Below are 21,225 nucleotides of genomic sequence, written 5' to 3' on the forward strand. Positions count from 1 at the left end.
GGAGACGGAGCCTTCTTGATGTTCGGAATAAAAGCAGCGCTGACATCGCGTCTGACCATTATCTCCTGGTCGGTGAGATCCACCTACGCATTGCGCGGGTTCAACGGCGGGACGAAGAAATCGAAGAGATCGTTCGTCGAAGAACTCGAGGCTCGCGCAGCTAATATTCCGGAAGGTGGCAGCGTAGAAGAACAGTAGACGAGCATCAAGAATGCCTTTATTGAAACAAGCGAGAACAACCTGGGTGAGCTGCGCACTCAGAGGAAGGAGAGGATCACCGATGAAACCTGGAGGAAGATCGAGGAGCGGAGAGAAGCAAAAGCCGCGATAGAACGAGCAAGGCCCCGAGGAGCCAAGAACGAGGCCCGTCAGCGGTATTCGGCTCTAGAAGTTAAGCGTTCCTGTATACGGGACAAGCGAGCGTGGGTGGACTCCCTGGCTGATGAAGGGGAGAAAGCCGTAGCAACTGTCCTCTATGATATTTCACGACGCCTGAGCGGGGCAAGGATGAACCCAAGGATGCCTGTGAAAGACGCGACTGGACAGTTGCTCACCGACCCCTCTGACCAGTTGAAACGTTGGTTTGAGCACTTTGAACAACTTCTCGAAGTTTCAACGGTCAACCAACCGTCAACATCTTCGCATGATCCGCCAAGGGTGAGGCGCTTTACTCGCGTCAACACTGAAGCTCCATCATTGCAGGAGATAGAAGCAGCCATCCGAAGTATGAAGTCCAACAAAGCCCCGGGGGTCGATCGCATATCAGCAGAGATGCTCAAAGCTGACCCCATGCTATCCTCACAAATGTTGCATCAACTATTCGTCAATATCTGGGACACCGCGACTGTTCCGGCCGACTGGATGCAGGGCGTCTTGGTAAAAGTCCCCAATAAGGGGGATCCAACTGTGTGCAACAACTGGCGAGGCATCATGTTACTGTGTATTGTTCTCAAAGTTCTGTGCAAAGTTATCCTCAATCGGATACAGAAGAACGATCGACGCGACTCTCCGACGACAGCAGGCAGGATTGCGTGCTGGAAGATCGTGTGTGGACCATATTTTAACGCTCCGCATCATCTTGGAGCAGGTCAATGAGTTTCAAGAGTCCCTGTACTCCGACCGACTAAACCACGAAACAATTGTGGGGCGCTCTGAGACGCAAGTGAGTCCCTGATAAGATCGTCAACCTCATCGAAGCGCAGTACGAGGCTTCCTCATGCAGAGTGTTGCACAACGGAGCTTTGTTTGACCCGATTCGGGTAATCGCGGGTGTGAGGCAAGGATGTATATTATCACCGCTACTGTTCCTCATCGTAATCGACGAGATCATGGTTGGAGCCGTTGACCGTGTACCAAATCGTGGTGGCAGCCTATTACCATGAAACATCTCAACGACTTCGATTGGGCTGATGATGTTGCGTTATTAGCACAACGGCGCTTTGACATGCAGAGTAAGCTCGACGACCTTGTGGAACGCTCCTCTGAAACAAGACAAAATCGTTGGATGTCAACACTGAAACCCGTTCCAATTTCACGGTAGCTGGGCAGGCAGTGGAGAGAGTTGAAAGCTTCCAATATCTTGGCAGCCAGATAGCGTCGGACGGCGGCACCAAAAGCGACATAGGTGCACGGATTAAGAAGGCTAGGGCTGCTTTTGCCAGTTTGCGAAATGTATGGAGAGCGAATCAGATCAGTCGACGCACCAAAATCCGAATTTTTAACTCGAACGTGTATCAGCGGAGAACACTCAGAAGCTGCAGGTGTTTATCAACCGATGCCTGCGGTACATAATTCGTGCCTAGTGGCCCCACAATTGGATCTCAAATTCCGAGCTTCATCGTTTGTGCCATCAGAAGCCGATAGAGACAGAAATTCTTGAACGGAAGTGGAGGTGGGTCGGCCACACACTACGACGGAGCGGAATCGAAATCTGCAAGCAAGCACTGGACTGGAATCCAGCAGGACATCGCAGCAGCGGCAGACCCAGAGGCTCGTGGCGGCGGAGCCTAAACAGTGAAATTAAGAACGTTGACCGACATTTGACTTGGGCACAGGTCAAGGTCAAAGCTAGCAATCGCCCAGGATGGAAGGCTTTTACAAAGGCCCTTTGCACCCCTGGAGGAGCGCAGGATCGTAGGGTAAGTAAGTAATTTCCCACATAATTTTCGAAGGAGAAGTTCTGAGCAGAATTCCAGAATTATTCTGGCATGAAGTCCTTAGAAATAGTTAGATGAAACTTTAAGGAAAATTCCTACATGATCCTGAGGAGATTTGTATGGGGATCGTGAGGAAAATGACAGATGAATTTTAAGAAGAATTCCAAGAGAATTATGATAAGAATTCAACAAGAAACAGAGTTTTAAAAGTGTTTTGGCAATAATTTCAACCCTAGTGCGAAATATTCATCACAGATTTCCACCAAAATTGATTGCAAAAAATTTACTGATAATTAGAAAGAAATTCTTTAAAATACTCCAAGGAGTTTCTAAATAAAATTTCGAAAGATTTCTGCTGTTTTGAATAGAGTTAAAAAAAAATTGAAAAGTTTTTCAAAGGAATCAAAGTCTCCGAATAGGTTCAAGTTATTCAGTTCTTTTCTGAAGCAATTCCAAACTCTTCTTAAACGATTCAGTTCTTTCAAAAGTGATGCAGTATTTGCGGAAGTGATTCCAAACTTTTCTTAAGTGATCTCATATCTATTCGAAGTGAATCAGTACTTGTGGAAGTGATTTCAAACTCTTCAGTAGATTCTGAAGTAATTCCAGTCTTTCCCGAAGTGGCTCAGTACTTTCCGAAGTGACTCCGAACATTTCTAAAGACATTCAGTACTTTCTGGATAGATTCAACACTTTCCGAAGTGATTTAAAACTCTTCTGAAGTCAATCGGTGCTTTCCGAAAAGATTGAAAACAATTCTAAAGTGATTCAGTACTTTGTGAAGTTATTTCAAACTATCCTGAAGTGATTCAGTACTTTCCTGGAGTGATTCCAAATTTTCTGAAGTAATTCAGTACTTTCCTATTCAGTACTTGCGGAAAAAGTGACTTTTCTGAAATTATTCATTTACTATCTGAAGTGATTCCAAAATTTTCTTAACTGATTCAGTTCTTTCCTAGATGATTCAGTACTTGCGGAAGAAGTCAGAGCAAACTTTTATGGAATGATTCAATACTTTCCAAAGTGATTCCAAAAATGCTGAAGAATTTCCGTACATTTCGAAGTGATTCCAAACTTTTCTTAAGGTGAATCGCTGTGACATCCTTATTTTCGGAACCACTTTGAAACTTTAGGTGCACAAATATTAACTTCTACGACACGTGCAACGTTCAAATTGTTACTCCATGAACTACTCTAGCATACATGAAGTAGCAATTTCTGGTGAAATGGGGCACCGATTTCCGAGATTTGTGTAATTGAAAATTCGAAGTGGAAGTGCATGTATAGCCTACGTGGCGGCCATTTGAGGACTCCTTCGATGTGAATCAGTAATTGTGGAAGTGATTTCAAACTCTTCAGTAAATTCTGAAGTAATTCCAGTCTTTCCCGAAGTGGTTCAGTACTTTCCGAAGTGACTACGAACATTTCTAAAGAGATTCAGTACTTTATGAAAAGATTCAAAACTTTACTGAACCGATTCAACACTTTCCGAAGTGATTCAAAACTCTTCTGAAGTGAATCAGTGCTTTCCGAAATTATTGAAAACATTTCTATTGTGATTCAGTATTTAATGAAATTGTTCTAAACTATCCTGGAGTGATTCCAAGTTTTTTTTTTAATAATTCAGTACTTTCCTGGAGTTATTCAGTATTTTATAAAATAATCCCGAACACTTTTGACGTGATTCAGTAATTTCCGAAGTGATTTCGAACTTTTATAAAGTGATTCAGTGCTTTCCGACGTAATTTCAAACACTTAGACACATTTATTTTACGGTGTATAATTACACAAACATCATGCTAAACTTTTTAAGGTGATACAATATTCGACTGAGTATTGCAATACTGTGTTTTCAAGTGATTCCAAACTTTTAATGCCTGGTTCACTTCATATTCAAGTGATTACATACTTTTCAGGCCTGATTCCTTTCATATTCAAGGGTTTCCAAAATTTTCAGGTATGATTCACTTTATTTTCAAGTGATCTCAAAATTTTCAAGACTGATTCATTTAATATTCAAGCGATACTGAGACGAACCAGCCCAAGGCTGAAACTCTCTTTAATAAAGAAAAAATAAATAAAGCGATTTTAAACTTCTCAGATCTGGTACATTTCACATTTTGCATGTACACTAGCGCCATGCAGTGACCTAATTCCAAAACGAACTAAGCACTATCCGCTCGGTCATGGCCTTCGGAACAACTTTGCTGAAGGCTCGCATTTTCTAGGTGATTGGAATCACGCGATAAAATAAATACAAGGTTGGAATTGATATCATGAGAATTTTGAACAACGAAAAATTAAAATATTTGTTTTCAAAGTCCAGCATCTTCAATATTTTCTTTTAAGGACCATGCACTTTACATCTGAGTGATTAAATTCTGAAAACAATAAGACGGGAAATTCCGAGGCAAATTCCCGGATATTTGCTGGCCACCCTGTTATAGTTGATATTCTTTCAGCAGCTTTATAAATGGTCATAGGTTTCTTATATGACACGATGTTTTTCTAGTTTTTAATAAACATTAAAGATTTTCTTAACAAAATATTACTTAAGTCTATTCGGGGCAATATGAGCATCACTGATATTTCAACTTGAATGCTTCAATTTTCGATTATTTCTTTCATAAATATGACTGTATCATATGAAATCACGTTTTGAAGCAGCTGCTTAGGCAGTATTTCTTAAATTTAATTTATTCTACAGAAAATAAGTGCTTCTTTCAAATCTTTTTACGCTAAAATTGTTCACTGTTGACCATTCATAAAGCCTCAAGAGAGCAGAATATTCTTACCCGTTGCTTACAAAGTCACTCATACAACAGGGTGCTCATTTTACCCCAACGGTTTAATTTCAGTTACAAAACGAACATTTTTTTAAAAGTTTACTTTTAATATTCAACTGTAAATGATGTAAATAGGGCTTGAAACTATCCATTTGGTTAAATATCATTCGAATTTCCCACTGAATTGTGTATGGTGTTTGTATTGTGTGTTCTTAAGGTGGCCAAACTGCCCCATTTTCCCCTAATAACTTTTTGCCCAAAAGTTCAATCAATCTTCGACAAAATTGTCTATATCTGTCTAAATCTGTTGTTCAACCTAAACTCAAGGTTTGGTCAAAATTTTGCTATTTCTCGAATTATTTAAAATCAAATTTTAAAATTCCTTCACAAATCCAGACCGGTACCAAAATCGTTCAAAATTGTCACCGTTTGTGGGGCCCTCAATACACATCGAAAGACCGGTAGGGAGAGCATGGGGTTGTTAAGTTGACCCACCCTAATCTGCATATTGTTCGCTTTCACCCAGTGCAAGAGAGATGCTCTCATCCACTCATATTCCCAGTTGATAATTACGTATAATAAAGAAACTCCGACCGCAGTCGACGATGATCCGTAACGACACGTAACCGGTCTGCTGCTGAAGATGTTTCGGAAAGTCTTAAAAATGTCAAACAACGATACCATGTTGGAGAATGTACCTGCCGCACGTGGCCGGTTGTAGATGGATTCCGGGCCCTCGAGACTGTGGTGATTATGTTGTTTTATGACCCATGATGGGTAACATGAGGGAAGATGATTTAATGCTACAAAATTAGCTTGTTTTCCCAGGTTCAGTTTGGGGAAAGGATAGGGCAGCTAAGCTGAGTACACAGTGCGGTGGAAGGTAGATAGTTGTGTGTGAATGCTATCAAATCAGGAAGATGATATATTGTAGCTGTTTTGCCATTCACATCACCTCGGTCGGTCGGTCGGTGAACGATGCAACATTCCAAGATGTTATGACTTCGTGTAATTTATGCGGGAAGCCACCCCGGGAGATATTTATTGGATCTACATTGACCGACGAAGGCGATGATTGTTTGCGGCTTTTGAAAAATCATGCATGACAAGTAGTTGGATCGTGATGCGGCAATTCCTTCGTTTGCAGTTGCAAAAGTTCCGTATAATTGCACACCCAAACGAGATGCCGAATTTCCGCCTCATAAAACGTCCACTTTTATGGAACATTTCGCCTACATGCGGAAACAGAAAATCAGTAGGCCACCCAACGCCTACCACGCCGATATAGATGAGCAATTTTGATAGCGACTCACTCCGCAAAGAAGCAGCAGCCCGCGATCGGAGGAGCGGCTGAAGATGAAATTGATAAAATGGCAATAGCTCTGTTGTAGTAGGCGGTGGAAAATATATAAAATTACGATGCAGCACCCCGTGGATAAGCGTCAGAGAAGGCGTTCGTCGTCGGGTGGTTCCTGTTCGGATTTTAGGGGGTGCAATATGGTGGCATTCCGTGTTTTGTGTTATATCATTCGGTGAATCCGAAAAATTCGGCCCGGCCAAAACAAATTCGGAAGCACCGCTGGAAACAGAGAGCAATAATTGCCTTCCTATACTATGCGGGGTATTATGCAAGGGTTGGAGGCGCGAGACCTTCTTGGTGGCTTCTTCATTTTCAACTTCCCGATCGCTACCGGCGCGGAGATGGCGCGATGGCTGGCAGGGACTACTCTATCAACACCTCCGATTGTATACGATTGGTGTCACAACAGTAGTTTATTTTGCCTTTTGGTTTGGAAGAAAGCATAGAGAGCCCTCAGCTGAAAAAAAAATGTCACGGATGCCACTAATAAGATGATCCGGATTCCGGAGTGACAAGCGGTGCGGCAATCGAATGATTTTTTTTTGTAAATTAAGCGTTTGAAATTTAAGTTGAAATCTTGGACTAATATACCTACTTTCAATACGCCGGTATGAGAATAAGTATGAGTAAGGTCTAACAGAAATGCTTCTTAAATTTTAAGTATTTTCTCTAAATTTTGGAAATTTCTACCCTTCAACAGTCCTAGGTAGATAGATAGATAGATAAATAAATATAAGCAAACATAGAGAGCCCATTAGATGTTCCAGATTCCGGAGTAACAAGCGGTGTGTCAATCGATCGTTTAAAATTTAAGTGTAAATCTTAGACCTATTTAATAAAGAAAAAATAAAGCTAAAGAAAATTTAATTTACTGGCCAAAATAGACACATTTTTTTTAATTAAGTTGAAATTTCCATCCTTCCACGATCCAAAAAATCGAGGAACTTTTTTCTAAAAATCCACTCAACTGAACACCGCCGTCCATCACCACCACGGAGTTCCTGACAAAAATCAAGCCCAAAGCCCCGTGACAAACCGTTTAGCAAAGGCTCGAGGTGTGCTCACTTATCTCCTCCCCTCACCCAGCTGCGAGTCGAGACGAACGAGAGACCCACATTTTGCAATAGAGGTAACCGGCTAAACTGCCCCGATGACACAACTTTATTTGCAGCGGAACAACGGAACACTGTAGGTATTTACAGTCACCTACTGTAGAGACTGCCCGAGCCCATTATCATGGTCGTCACTGTCGTCGTCGGTCAGTGTGATAAAATTGATTAAAATGCTGCCTAACAGCAACACCAGCACCCCGGCGGCAACAGGGGGCAGGTATGCCATCTAAATTATGGCATATTTTAGGCGCATGAACCCCGCCGTGCCTGTCGGGTGACCGAACGGAGGTTGTTACGTAGAACCGTGAGAAGTGCTAACGTAATCAATGGCGTCGGGCCGAAAACCGGATGTTAAGTGGAAGTTCGGTCGAATTCGGAAACTCGTTTTCTGATCGTCAGAATCCCAGTAGGCCACACACAAATGTCAAACAACTGGCCTGGCACTGGTGTCGGTAAAATGCCTCGTGGAAGCAACGAAATGGCTGAACAGAAATTCTCGGCTTTGAAGAAAAAATACGGCAACATTCTGCTTTCGGTAGAGAAGGAAGTTTCTGATCGAACGGTTGCGGACATGGAACGGCAGGGACGCGGCTTGAGTCCAGTTCGATCGGATGAACCACGGAGGAAGCGCGATCTACTTGGAGAACTGCGCAAAGAAGAACCGAAGCCACCGGTTCCGGAATTTCCGACACCCAGTGGATCAAAGGATTGATGCTTACCTTCTCTTTGTTGAATTGTGAAATAAATTTTCGCTAATTGCGCATTGAGGACTAATATTGGTTGGCTTGTTTTTGCATTGTTTGGACCTATCTCCTTCTTCTTTCCTTTGTTTAACGTCGGTCTCTGTTCCGCAATCTAGTGCCAATCACCGACGGACATCGATTGTCATCCACTGTAGGTTTTGATATTAACTACAACTTTTATCAATAACTCAAATCTGTATCTCTTATGCATGACGAATTAGAGCGAATAGAACCCACAAATGTTTTTTAGTGGATGTAAATTACATTCACTGAAAAGTAATAACATGTTCTATGCGCTCTAATTCGTCATGCATAAGAGATACAGATTTGAGTTCTTGACAAAAGATGCAGCTAATATCAAAACCTAGGGGAAATGGGGAAATGGGGAAATGGATGTAATGTCGGCCTAAATGCCCCTAATTTGGGCCCATACATAAATTCAGAAATCGACTAAATTTTCAATAGTGACCAAAAATAGCCATAAATACCGTCTCAACATAGGCCAACATTAGAGCCATTTCTCCTACATCATCACCCCTATTCTGTATTTCGTTCGAAACGAAATTCCTATACAAAAAAATATTTTTTTGTATGAGAATTTCGTTTCGAACGAAATACAGAATAAGGGTGAGTGAGTCAACTTGACTCAGTCTTCGAATTACTGACGACGGACATGTCAAGTTGTAGGGAAGCCAATTTTGGCACTAGTTCCAATATATGGCCCACGTAGAAATTGTAGCTGCCCAAGTAACATTTTAAGTTCTATGAAATATTACAAAGCTATCATAAAACGCTGGCTGATTTGCCATCGATACATCCACCAAAACCTGGAGAGGGTTCTGAAGGGTGAGACCGATTGGAAACCCGTATTTAACCTATTAACGTCCAAATTATTTCACATTCATAATAAACACGTGATTTTTTGGTTTAGTCTAAGACTTCTTTTAACGACATTAAAATTAAAATCTACGAATTAAAACACGGTGGGTTATATGCACCTAAAAATATATATAAAAATAGCAATTAAATGTTTGAGTGTGCTGCGATACATTTGAAGGTCATAAATTGTAACAAGGGGCTGTTCATAAACGTACTAATTTAAAAAAAAAAAAACAGTTATGATGATTGTCCTCGTAGTTGAGGGATGGATTCTACATCCTCTCAAATACGGTTTCCGTAGTTTAAGAACAGCCCCCTATTGAAAAAATATTACTACTTACCTATATCAGTAAGTACAGGCCGATGGTAAGAGAAATAGGTGATGAATACTTTACATCTAAGATCTGGAATGTGTAGCGCAAAGGCCGTGAGTGGTCGGAACAAACGTGTTTGCTCTTAGTTAATCTAATTATTCGAATCTATTATCATAAATCCTTCTGTATTTTAATTGGTGGCCCTGAAAAGGGCCTTTTGTTTTTCAAATGATGGCCCTGAAAAGGACCGTTTGTTGTTTTTTGCTGGTGTCCATCGAAAGGGTTGTTGGAGTTGGAGGATGTCGTTGCCGTTGGTAATGCTTCTCATTCCGATGTCTACGTTCACTTTCTGGATCTTTCAAATCAGTTGTGACGAATGTCCTCACAGCTAATGGAATTGCAGTCTGCTTTATACTTGCAGAATAGCTAATTAGGCCCCTCCCTTTTGGAGTATTTTTTGTCAGAGCATTCCTAGTAGCAAGTATATGGCAGCATTCACACCAGACCAAGACCTACTCCGACCGAGACGGCTAATACATAGGTGCCACAGTCGGAAGAAGTGTTAGTTTGTTTACTTAAATGAACCATGCCCATTTTGTTATGGCATGTTTGCTATAAGAAATGCGCCTCGTGTTTATTAGCGAATTTCACATCAAAGATTGATTAATTGAGTAGGAAATCAGTTTGGCACGGCATTTGTGACCAGCATACACCTTCCGGTAGTATGAAACAGGTCAAAAACTGTTCAAATCCGCAGATAAAAATTTTTGTTTTGAATTTCTGTATAGCAAAATAGTGAACTTTTCGTGAACATTAACGGCAAAGAACTCACCAACACTGGGAGACTGTGAGTTCCTGCCCACCTGTCATAAAACCGTCTCGTACTCCGACCAGCATTGAATAGGATTGTTGTGAAAGTACAACTAGCGCTATTTGACTCTTTCACACCAGTGCAAGTCGATGCCGACCGGATGACGGTGGCCCATTTGCCTGTTACAGAAAGCCTTTCCTCCGGACAAGGTGGGTGCATTCGTCATCGTCGTCGTCTTCGTATTGGTGCGATGCGTGCTGTTCCACTTACCGCTGACTTTCTCCTCCCTTCCATTCATTGGTGAAACGGTGAGCGGTCAACCGAGCGGTGAGCTCGCTCATGTGAGCATGCGCAATGTGTCGTGTATTCGATTTGCACTCTATCGTTACGTCCGTGTTCGGGATTTTTCGTTACATGAACGAATTTTGAGTTTTTTAATGTGACTCCCAGTATATAAATTAAAGACGTAGCCCTACGTCAAAAAATTTGTATCATATACTGAACAAAGGTAGAATCAGATCAGTATTGAAAGTGTTATTAAAATATCGAATATATAGCGTTAAAGCTATTAAAATATCAAACACACGCGGATAGATAGAAAAATAATCCAAAACAAATGAATGACGACACCAATAGGAAGATAAACATACTACGGCACGAGTATCAACGGAGACGGAAACGCCGAGGTTCACTTCTTTGATGGGTTGGTTGTCCACCGATCGACGACCGCATTCACGGAAGAAAAATTGACACACCTCAACAAAGGGCTAGGATATGCGATTACAACCAAGCCAGACTTAGAGCAGATCATCATTGACGTGTAGACAGCGATTACCAAGACACTTCCAACATCATCACAGAATACGGACAGGACTATCACATCGAACATAATCAAGGACGGACAGGAACAAAGTCGCAGCAACGAAAAGGCAATTCGAATTGTAAATGAACTGAAAACTAAAGCAGTATATTATATGAAAACAGACAAGGGCAACGCGGTCGTTGTCATGGACAAGGGCGATTACGACAATCAGATGACAACGAAGATTTACAACTAGCTGCGCCGGTGGTGTAGTGGTAAGCGTGATTGCCTCTCACCCCAGCAGGCCTGGGTTCAATCCCAGTCGGCGCCGCCGGGATGTTCTGAGGCATAACATCTCTGATCACGCCTTCCTTCGGAAGGGAAGTAAAGCCGTTGGTCCCCGGTTCATGAGTTGATGGGTCGATAGGTAGGGTCCAGGTGTGGGAGCTGCCTTCCTGGCGTCGGTAGCATTGGTGCTCAGCACGGAAAACAAGATCGACGGAAAACAAATCCAAGGAAAATAAAAAAAAAGAAGATTTACAACGGACCGTATAGGCAGCTTCGAGTAGGCCCCTTACAGAGCATGGAGAAACACGTGGAGAAAACACTGAAGGAGTGTAAATCACTATTAGGAGATGGAGCAGGTCATTTACGGGAATCCAATCCCAGGATCAAAGGTCTCCCCATAATCCACAAACCAAGGAATGAAATGCGAGATATCGAGTGTGCTGTTGGTTCCCCTACCCTGTTTAGGTAGGAATGGAATGTGGCAAGTGTGAGTCGGGGGTAGTGGTAAACGATCTGCCGTTAACCTGTAGTGGTAAGTGTTCTCGTGTGTTCCACATGAGATGCACTACACTTACAAGGAGTACAGCAAAGTCGATATTTTTAGTTTAATCATGCATTATTTTAAGAATGAGAGCCTATTGCTAAACAAAATGAAGTGATTGTATGTGTGTCTAACGTATTTAAACTGTACAGTTCGCGTTATTCCTCTTCAAACTATTTAAAAATAGCACTGACATCATTAGTCGACATTCGAACTTGATTTTTACCTTGTTTTTGTATACCGTGGTCACGGACAATGTTAATCTTCTATACAAGTGTGAAGATTGTCTGTCCACTCAAAGATAAATTAAATAAAAAAAAGCTTAAAAAGTATGCAGATTCCCGCTTCACCTTATTGAGTCCGAGCCATGATTTCTTCGGCAGTAGTCATGCATGATTAAATTCGAAATAATCTTCCCAGTATTAAATTTTATTATTTTTCAATACTGATATATAATCAAAAGAGAATATTAATTTTTAATCATTCGATATGATTAAACTGAGTTTAATGTCAAATTGATTAAATTTCAAGCAAAATGGGAATATTTTAATTTATCAGTGTCTAGTTGTGACGAGCCGAGTGATTTGATCTCGCATGTTTGAAATATTGAGGAAGAAGTGAAGAGAATATCTTCTATTTCGACCTCGATCACAGACATGCGAGATCAGATTGCTGCTCAGGATGATAACGCGTTGAAGACCGGTATGGAAGCTATTCGCTTAAATGTAAATGGTACCCTAAAGGAGGCCGTTGACGGACTTAAATAGTTATTAAATGAGAAATTGAAAAATATGACTAGTTCATTTTCGAGAATTATTGCGGACAAGAATTTAGCTGCAATGAATAATGGCAGTGGATCTGGGCCGGTTCCTTCTGAATCGGGTCGAATTTCCCGATAGTAATAGTAAATAGTCATGATGAAGCGAATTCTACCGATGACAACGTTAAAAGTAGTTTCGCGGATGCTTTGAAAAACGAACAAGGGGACGGGAAAAGTAAGGATTGGAATAAAAATCCATTATTGTTGAGTGTGCAACAGGAGCTAATGTAAGTGATGTGAAAAATTGTATTGAAAACAATCTGGGTGAAAACTATAGTGCTGTTGTTCCCACTTCGGTGTCAAGATTGAAAATAGTGATGTGTGTGACGACTTAAAAAGTCAATATGAAGACATCGAGATAAATGATGTCAAAGTTATAAATATGTACGAAAATCCACACTTCTTACTTACAACGTATTTAATGTTGTGTTTGAAGTTGACAAAGAGACTTATAAATGTTTGTTAATGTTGTAGGGTTTGATCGGTGCTCGATAGTTCCCGCGATTAATGTTTTACGATGCTTCAGATGTGGAGAATTTGGGCACAAGAGCACGGATTGCAAAAATTGCGAACGATGCTCTAGATGCAGCAAACAACATAACACATCTATGGGTACGTCAGCTGTATTGAAATGCGTTAATTGTTTAAAAGCTAATAAGGAGCGGATCAAGGGGTAAGTCACTCAGCACATTGTGCCGAAATTAGAATCGGCACAGCTTGAGCTTGAGCACACAACACACTACAGTCAAACAGCACAACATAACGTGCTATTTGACTGTATATTCAGGAACATCCTCTAATTGAATATACCAGAGAAACTCAAACCTGCAGTTCACTTATAGATCTAAATACAAAATGTAGGTTCTAGAGTGGACTTAAGCGAAAAAGCCCATAATCAGACCACATTAATACCCTTAGTTCAAATAACGCTACAACTCACACAAAACAAACTACAGAAGTCTATTCATCATCCTCTATAGTCGGTCTCCAACAATGTTCCCCACCGGTTCCAACTCTTTCCGGCCACTGATAAACCGTTGCTTTCACATCACGAAAGGCTAGGTTTCTGGTCTGTCTTTGAGGGCATTATAAAACCCTAAAACACAGAACTTTTATTATCCTATGAACACACCAAAATTTCGCACACCGACCACTTCCGGCGTCATCCTCAACCCGATTTATCCTTGCGCTTTCAAACCAAAACATCGGGGAAACATGTCAGAAGGGTATAACTTGAAACGTAAACAATGATTTTGAACGTCGATGTCTCTTGAATGACCACACACCCACGGAATCTGACTCCACCAGCTCATAGAACAAACATTTCTCTGTCAGATGATTCAGTTAGTTTGAGTGGGTGCGTTGTCATTCGTAAGAAACCGACGATACAAGTCATTGTTTACGTTTCGAGTTAGAGCCTTCTGACATGTTTCGCCTGACATTCAAGGTGTCAAAATACCGGGTTGCCGGGAAGGGTATTTTACAAACAATCGCAGCTTGCTCTATGACCGGTACAATCGGCACACCTGCGACACACTGACAAAAAAGATGACCCTTAGATTGGTGTGCGGAGTGACGTACCCCTTGAGGATTACAATTAAATCTGACAATAACTCCAGGAGATCTTCAAAAAAAATTCGGAAAGTAATTCCAGGAGAGATTGCCAAACAAATTAAGGAGAGAAATCTAAGGAATTTGTGAGGAGAAATGCAAATGGATTCTTAGGAGACTTTCAATGTGAGTAGAATTCCAAGGGAAGGAGTGAGATTAAAAAAGAAATATGGAATGAATTCAATGAAAATTCGAAGAATTTTTCCATTGGATTTCTTACTGAGGAGAATTTCAAGGCAATTCATAGGAAAATTAAAAGAAAATTGCATTCGGAGGATAGTTGCGAGAAGTATTCTAACCGTATTCTTATGATATTTTTTAGAGAATTCAGAGAAGTGTTCCAAGTGAATTTCTGAAATAATTCCATTAGAGTTTCGGGAGAATACGAGCGAACGATGAGGAGAATTCCAAGCGAATTTTCATAAGAAATCTCCTTTGAATATGTAATGGACTATTGTGAGATCTGCCCCGTAACGTGGGTAGATCATCTTTTCGTGGTACGTTACGGGATGTAAGATGTACCACCGATTTCTAGTCCTGACTACTTCAAACTAGGGGAACAGGATTTTTCAGTAATCCAAGGAACACATCTCAGTCCTTGTTACTTTTTATGCCTTGTTGATAGTGACAAGACTCGGCTTTGTCTACCGAGGATGATCTTAAAACAAGGAAAAAAAAATGAGTTAGCTGTCTTCATCTATGTGATTCCTAATCTTCTATTCGTTGTTCCCTAGTTTGAAGTGGTTAAGACTAGGGTTCTGATGCATGGTCATTATCGGTGTCATACCTTAATTTTGTTGCTAAGGAATCCAATTTTGACTGACAAAGGGGCGCGCCTTTGGAGGGTGTTTCAACACTCCGTAGGGTATAAATAGCGGGACCTTTCAATTAGAGTCGGATCCTTGCGATAAATGAATAGTGATGGAGTGTGAGGTCTTCAGAGCTAGGGGAAAAGTTGGCTTTGGCAATACCTTAACCTATTATCGTCAGGGGGTAAACAAAGTCCTAGAGCACTCAAATTTGGTCAATAGTTGCTCTGAAACACAATGTATCCACATGCCAAAATTGAGCTCTCAAGGACGTTGTTTACCCCCCTGACGATAATAGGTACAAGGTCGTCAACTTCGAATTTTTCAAAAATTAGAACAAAATGGAAGACAAAATATCAAGAAGACTGGCAACTCTTCCATTTTCTCGTACGACCGCTATGATGCAGGTAGAATTGAGTCATCTGCCGCTCAAAGGTAAATACTTCGAACGAATTCGATAGCAAAGATTACATCCTCAGAAGAAATGTTTGTATATTTGCTATTTTTTTCTATGCGTTGCTTCCACCTTCGCTCAAGTGCAGCGTTACTGTATCTGTCGCTTGGATTCTGGCAAAGTTGATATGATGTCTTCAAAAAAATGTAGGCCTATCGTACACACTGCAAAAAGAATGATCAATCTTAAAATAAATTCAAATTAAAAAAATGTTTAAAATAGTTACAGATTACAAGATAAAGTGACTTTAGTGACTTGGCCTTAAAAAAAGAAGACTTTTTAGCGACTTGTTTGCAAAAAAGTGACCAAGTCACTAAAAAGTGACTCGCTAACAGCCCTGCAAATAAGAAAATACAAATCCCACATCCCTACAGCCAGCGAGATCTGGCAAACTCACCTGCGACACCAGTGCCTTGGTTTCCAGGGTTGTACTCTCCTGAATGACGTTCTTGAACTCTTTCGGACTAGATAGCTTGAACTCGGCAGCCGTCGCGAGGTATTCCTGAATCTCCTGCAGACTCTGCTCGGCAATTTCCGCCGAACCGGAGCACTTCTCGATCCGCTGGGTGGCCAACAGCTCGATGCCCCGAGCGCACCATTTGTTTGCCTGCAATCAATTGAAATAAAAATACCATTAGAGCTGATCAAAACTTCGACCACCAACCAACCCGTCCCTACCTTCTCAACCCTCTCCATCAGCTCCCGCGCCTTGATCAGCGTTTCGATCCGCTTCGTCACGCGCTCGTTGATCAGCTCGCAAACCCGGGTCAGTTCGTCGCACTTGGGTTGCACCACCTCCTTCGGACACGAGCTGATGCAGCCCTTGGATCCGATCAGCTTCTGGCCGGTAGCGATCACCTGATCGGCTCGCTCGACGTCCACCGCACAGCTCAGCTGAAATTCTTTGGTTTCCTTGATCAGTTGATCCATCCGGTCCACGGTTTCGCCGATCTCGGTCATGTCCGAAACGGCCGTCAGGTGCCGATCGAAGTTGGCCTGCAGCTCCCGGAAGTCCTGCTCGAATCGGCGCAGCTCCAGGCACTTCCGCAGCCGCGACAGGTGCACCGTCCAGAATTCCTCGAAGTGCCGTTCCGTTTCCTCCAGCTGCACCAAGAGTCTGTGACAATCGCGACTGTCATCAAGATGGTGATGCATAGTATTGTTTGAATAATTCCCTGCACTGGATTTTTTTTTACAAGATTTTTTGCGTATTTTTTTTTTGTTTGGATTTCAGGATGTAGGGAGATAGATAATTTTGAGACAACGCGCGACAACCGGGCGATGATGACCGATGGTTTTTTTTTAATGGTTGGGCACAGAGACAAAGCGGGTGGGATGGTGGTGTGGAGGCGCGGACAGCGGGCGGCGAATGATGAGGATGAGATGAGGACAATGTGAGATCGAATGGAAGATTTGCGTTAGGATTTTTCTTCAGATACTAAATACTACTAAAGAGATAGATTAGGGTATATTTACACATTTGCCTAAACAGTGACGGGAGCGGGGCGTGCGACATCCAACGGGAAACCGGGTCAAACGTGTATCACTTGTGTGTTAGTGTGAGTGAGGTTGGGTGGAGCGGGAGATCATCGAATGAGAAGTGAGTGAGGTTAAAGTGAGTTGCTCGTGAGTGATTTACTGTAGTTTGTGAGTGTTATGCGTGTTCCGTGATCGATCTTTGTGAGAGCGTGTTGAGCTGAGATTGCTGAGTGAGAATTGTGAGTTCGGTGCGTGCGTTGCTCTACTTGTGGTGAGTTGAAATTGGATAAAGCGAAAGTGGCTAAAAATGGGGGAAAACTGAATTTAAAAACATAAATTTATGACCATTCCAATACCAACGAGTGCAACCATTCGAAGGATGAAACTTTTGATTTTTAATGTACAGCAAGTTGCATGTTCATAGACTAATTTCTTAATATTGTTTCCAAATTGTGAAATGTCCCCACTTGTTTGAGTAACTAGATAAATATAAAAAATCGAAGCCTCTGAATTTATATTTTTTCCTAAATCTTAAATCTTGATTTTTTGTTCTGTGTTTATGATCTAGAAATTGTTTACGGAAGAATTGAATTCCCTTATAATTTGCCCCGTAACACTCTTTAAAATCTTCTTCAGAAGTGTTCCATAGTAACCACATGAAACGAAGATCTTAGAAGCCATGATAATCAAGCTATTTGACACAACTATTTTCTACATTGATTAATGTTCTGACCTCCGAAGTATATAGACCTAATTAACTAACAACCAGTATTGTATTGAAGTCTGTAACATCTGGCGACGAGGACAAGTTCGAGTCACTACAAGTCGATCCAGATTAAGTCATTTGAAGATGCCCAACCAGGATTTGAGGGACGCAATTCTTCGGCTCACCGAGCTGGTAGCCAGTCAACAAGAACAGATCCAACGCATCAACCGGGCCGGTCAAGTCAACCAACCGGGAAGCGAGAAGATCATCGAATCGTTGGCCACGGGAATTGAAGGTTTCTACTACGATCCTAACGGTGGAGTATTCTTTGACGTTTGGTCACTCCGGTGGCAGAAACGTGATCCACCAACATTTTGCTTGAAGCCAAAGTTGTTGGTTCTTTGGCTCGATTATCTGCCAATCGAAGACAGCTGATGCAAACATTGAGAAATTATGCTCCGTCCAGTGCTGTAAATTCTCAAAATCATTTGAACATTTTTGATGAAAATGAGAAAAGTAGCTATTCGCTATCAAAGGGGACCTCCTCCGAATGGGTGATATCAGTTGCTTAGTCATTTGACGAAGGCATGGATCATTCTCATTTGAGAAACGCTATATATCATTCGATTGAGTGTAACCTACACACAAACGGAGCTCTGGTCGACATTCCGGCGAAAAAGCTAAGCCAACCCGACACCAACCTGACTTCTATCAAACCCCAACCCGATGTTGACCCGACATTGACCCGACATAAACCCAAAATTGACCCGACATTAACACGACATTGGGTCGACATCGACCTTCAATTAGCCTTACATTGATCCGACATCGGGTCGACTTGTCTGTTCGGGACCATTTTACTGGATTTCTTCCATACTCCACTGTCGTATATCAAATGATACTGAGTGACTCAATTGACAGTGACAATGAGCTTCGAATGAGAAAGGGGCTCTTCAAATTATGGTCATGTGAGAATTCGTTTACACAGAATTGATTGAATGGTTGTAGTGGTTCATCTTCAATCGAATGATATGAAAATTTACAGCACTGGCTCCGTCTACATTGATGTTTGATTTGTTGCACGGCAAAATAATCGTGATAAATGTTCAACAAAGCCTTACATGTAGGAATTAAATATTAATTATATTTTTTTTAAATTAGGCAAGCTAACCATGAAAAATTCAAGTTTCATTATTCACATAAGATTTTTTAACGCATACGTGTCGTTAATGCACATATAAACATAGCATAAAAACTGTAGGCTATACAGTGTGTTACGATGTAAACAAATTCTGCTTATTTCTTGCACTTGTTCATTTAAATTAGCAAACCAGAGAAACATTAGCTTTAAGTGCCGAAGAATTAGTACAAATTTGTCATCAGTACGCTCGTACGCACGCGTCGACCAAACGCCAAGTCAAAATACTCCACCGCAAAAGGCCTTTTGTAAGGCAACGCTGCAAACGAACGCAACGAAAGAGCGAAAAGATTGCACTCACACGGACGCATCAAACAGACAAAAGCGAGCAAGGGCAGCAGCGAGATCGGATGCTTTTGCATCGTCATTCTTATTCTCCAGTGTACGGTGGATTCACGCGCTTGGTGTGTTTTGTGAAAAGTGACGGGAAGTTGACCAGCAGCCATACTCGTAGAAGAGCTAGTCTGGCGTTTTGGATTTCGGCTTACGGGGAAGCAACACGTTCCGTAGGAACGAGCGAAAGAACCGTCAAGGGACTAGGCCAAACGTTGGAAATCACACGACACAGTCAACCTTGCTTTTAAGAGCAGTTCGGCCAGAGGAAAAACGACCGGTGACTCGGATTGCAACGTGGGTGGTGGCAACTATAGTCGCTATATTCATAGTCTGGCGGATAGAATCTCGGGAACCAATTGAACTGTCAAATATCGAAACCAATCGAGCAAATCACAACCAACAACAGAAAAGAGCACATCAGCTATTGCGAACAAAACTTCGGAAACCGTTTTCTCGTCGTTCAAGGCTTGCCTACGCAAACTAACACTATCTTTGCGTTGGGGAAAGATTCCCCTATCTGGTGATGCCGGTAATTTGCGTTAGATTGTCGAGGAAAGAATAATCAAAGTTTTGTTTATGAATGTTGATAGGACCTTTTCAATTGTTGGTCTACAATATATTGAATTGGTTCCGCTCTTTGGTAGATCGAAATTCTATCCGCCAGACTATGAATATAGCGACTATAGTGGCAACCCGTTCCACAGGTGAGTTCCACACGAATTCCACTTCCACCTGCTCAGCAGTAACGTTCCGGTACATTCCATAGAGGCAAGCGGAAGTACCGTCACCCGACGAAGTCAAACGATCGGTGTTCTACCAACCGCACTAGGAGGAATTGCACGACAGCCGAACACGCCAAGAACGGACTCGAAGCACACACGTGTGGAAGCAGTACGATCCGTAAGTGAGCTAGGGATAAACTCCATTCTTCATTCATTTGACGCTAATGTCATGATGCTTTCCATAGGATCGCACCAAAGCATCGTTACTGGACGAAATCATACGACCGACATTACCCGTGTTAGATCGCCGGCTAGCAGCCTTGCTTGGTGGTGACAAGTAGAAAGGCTACACGGACACGAAGAAAACCCCATCAAAGGGTAAGCATCATCGATCTGGACGGCCAATTGTCAGGAACTAATCAGCTGTTCCATCGCAGGGTCTTATTGCAGCATTCTCAGGTAGATACGAGTGTTTCAAGGGCCCGCAGACGTCGTCGGCCAACATCGCCGAAGCAGGGAGTCAACTGCTCGCCAAGGCGGTGATTGACGGAAGCAGAGTGCTCATTGGGTTCCATAGGCAAGCGCCAACTTCGCGTGGCCGCACGGACGGCGTACCCAGGAAGCACTCACGTGCGGCAGGAAGACTTGGCCGGTGCCAGTAGGAGCAGGCCGACAAGTGAACGAGCGTCGACGGGATGCTTGATCGGGTGACATTCTTGGTCGGTCGATGACGTAGCCGAAACAACAACGAGTCATGGGTCCGTGTGCGTGAGTAGACGTATTTAGCCATTAAGCAAACCCAAAATCTGTTAGTCGCATAAGCACAAGGGAACCAGATAGGAGAATGATTTAGACTCTGGGATGCCCGTGTGGGAAGGCACGATGAGAATATAGCAATGATTCGCAAGTAAATTGAATGGTTTAGTTTGTTTCTTTGGTTGGAGCTTAGCCCTCCAGTGATTGTCACTTTCGCCAATGGTAGTCCGCTCTTCTGGCTAGCAGGATGAATGCAACAAGTGCTGACACCAACAATGGTGGTGGCTTCAGCAACCCTCCTTCTTGGCAGAGGATTGCGTTTGGAACGCCCGCTACGAAGATTTTTTCAAGATCGACGACAAGAATCTGGACGACCCCACGAAGGTGAGGCTACTCTTGAGGAACATTGTAACGTCAATAGTATCCTACCAAATCATCAACGCGATTTTGTTCTGGACGAAACGGTGAAGAACTCAATAAGATTTCCCGACGGCAAGACCTCCCTTTTCAACGATCGATTCCTGTGCCTTCAATACATGAAG

At 42.2% G+C, this 21,225-nt stretch overlaps 2 protein-coding genes across 3 annotated transcripts in view; one reads left to right on the plus strand and one right to left on the minus strand.

Annotated features, from left to right (window-relative positions):
- The window catches only part of LOC135706715 (guanine nucleotide exchange factor DBS), a 435,434-nt gene that overhangs the window by 309,293 nt on the left and 104,916 nt on the right, over positions 1-21,225 (minus strand). Inside the window, exons 5-6 of one of the 2 annotated variants that reach the window (XM_065228374.1) lie at positions 16,165-16,666; positions 15,884-16,093 (exon numbers count right to left, since the gene is read on the minus strand). In XM_065228374.1, the coding sequence (XP_065084446.1) occupies positions 15,884-16,093; positions 16,165-16,666 (712 nt within the window). The remainder of the gene's footprint in view (positions 1-15,883; positions 16,094-16,164; positions 16,667-21,225) is intronic. The other variant, XM_065228382.1, reaches the window with a different exon arrangement.
- The window catches only part of Asap (ArfGAP domain of ASAP), a 480,120-nt gene that overhangs the window by 66,002 nt on the left and 392,893 nt on the right, over positions 1-21,225 (plus strand). The gene's annotated exons all lie outside the window — the stretch shown is intronic.

This window comes from Ochlerotatus camptorhynchus, unplaced genomic scaffold (assembly GCF_037179485.1).
Source record: "Ochlerotatus camptorhynchus isolate MF236.1 unplaced genomic scaffold, CSIRO-AGI_Acam_v1.1 ptg000023l, whole genome shotgun sequence".
Lineage (NCBI taxonomy): Eukaryota > Metazoa > Arthropoda > Insecta > Diptera > Culicidae > Ochlerotatus > Ochlerotatus camptorhynchus.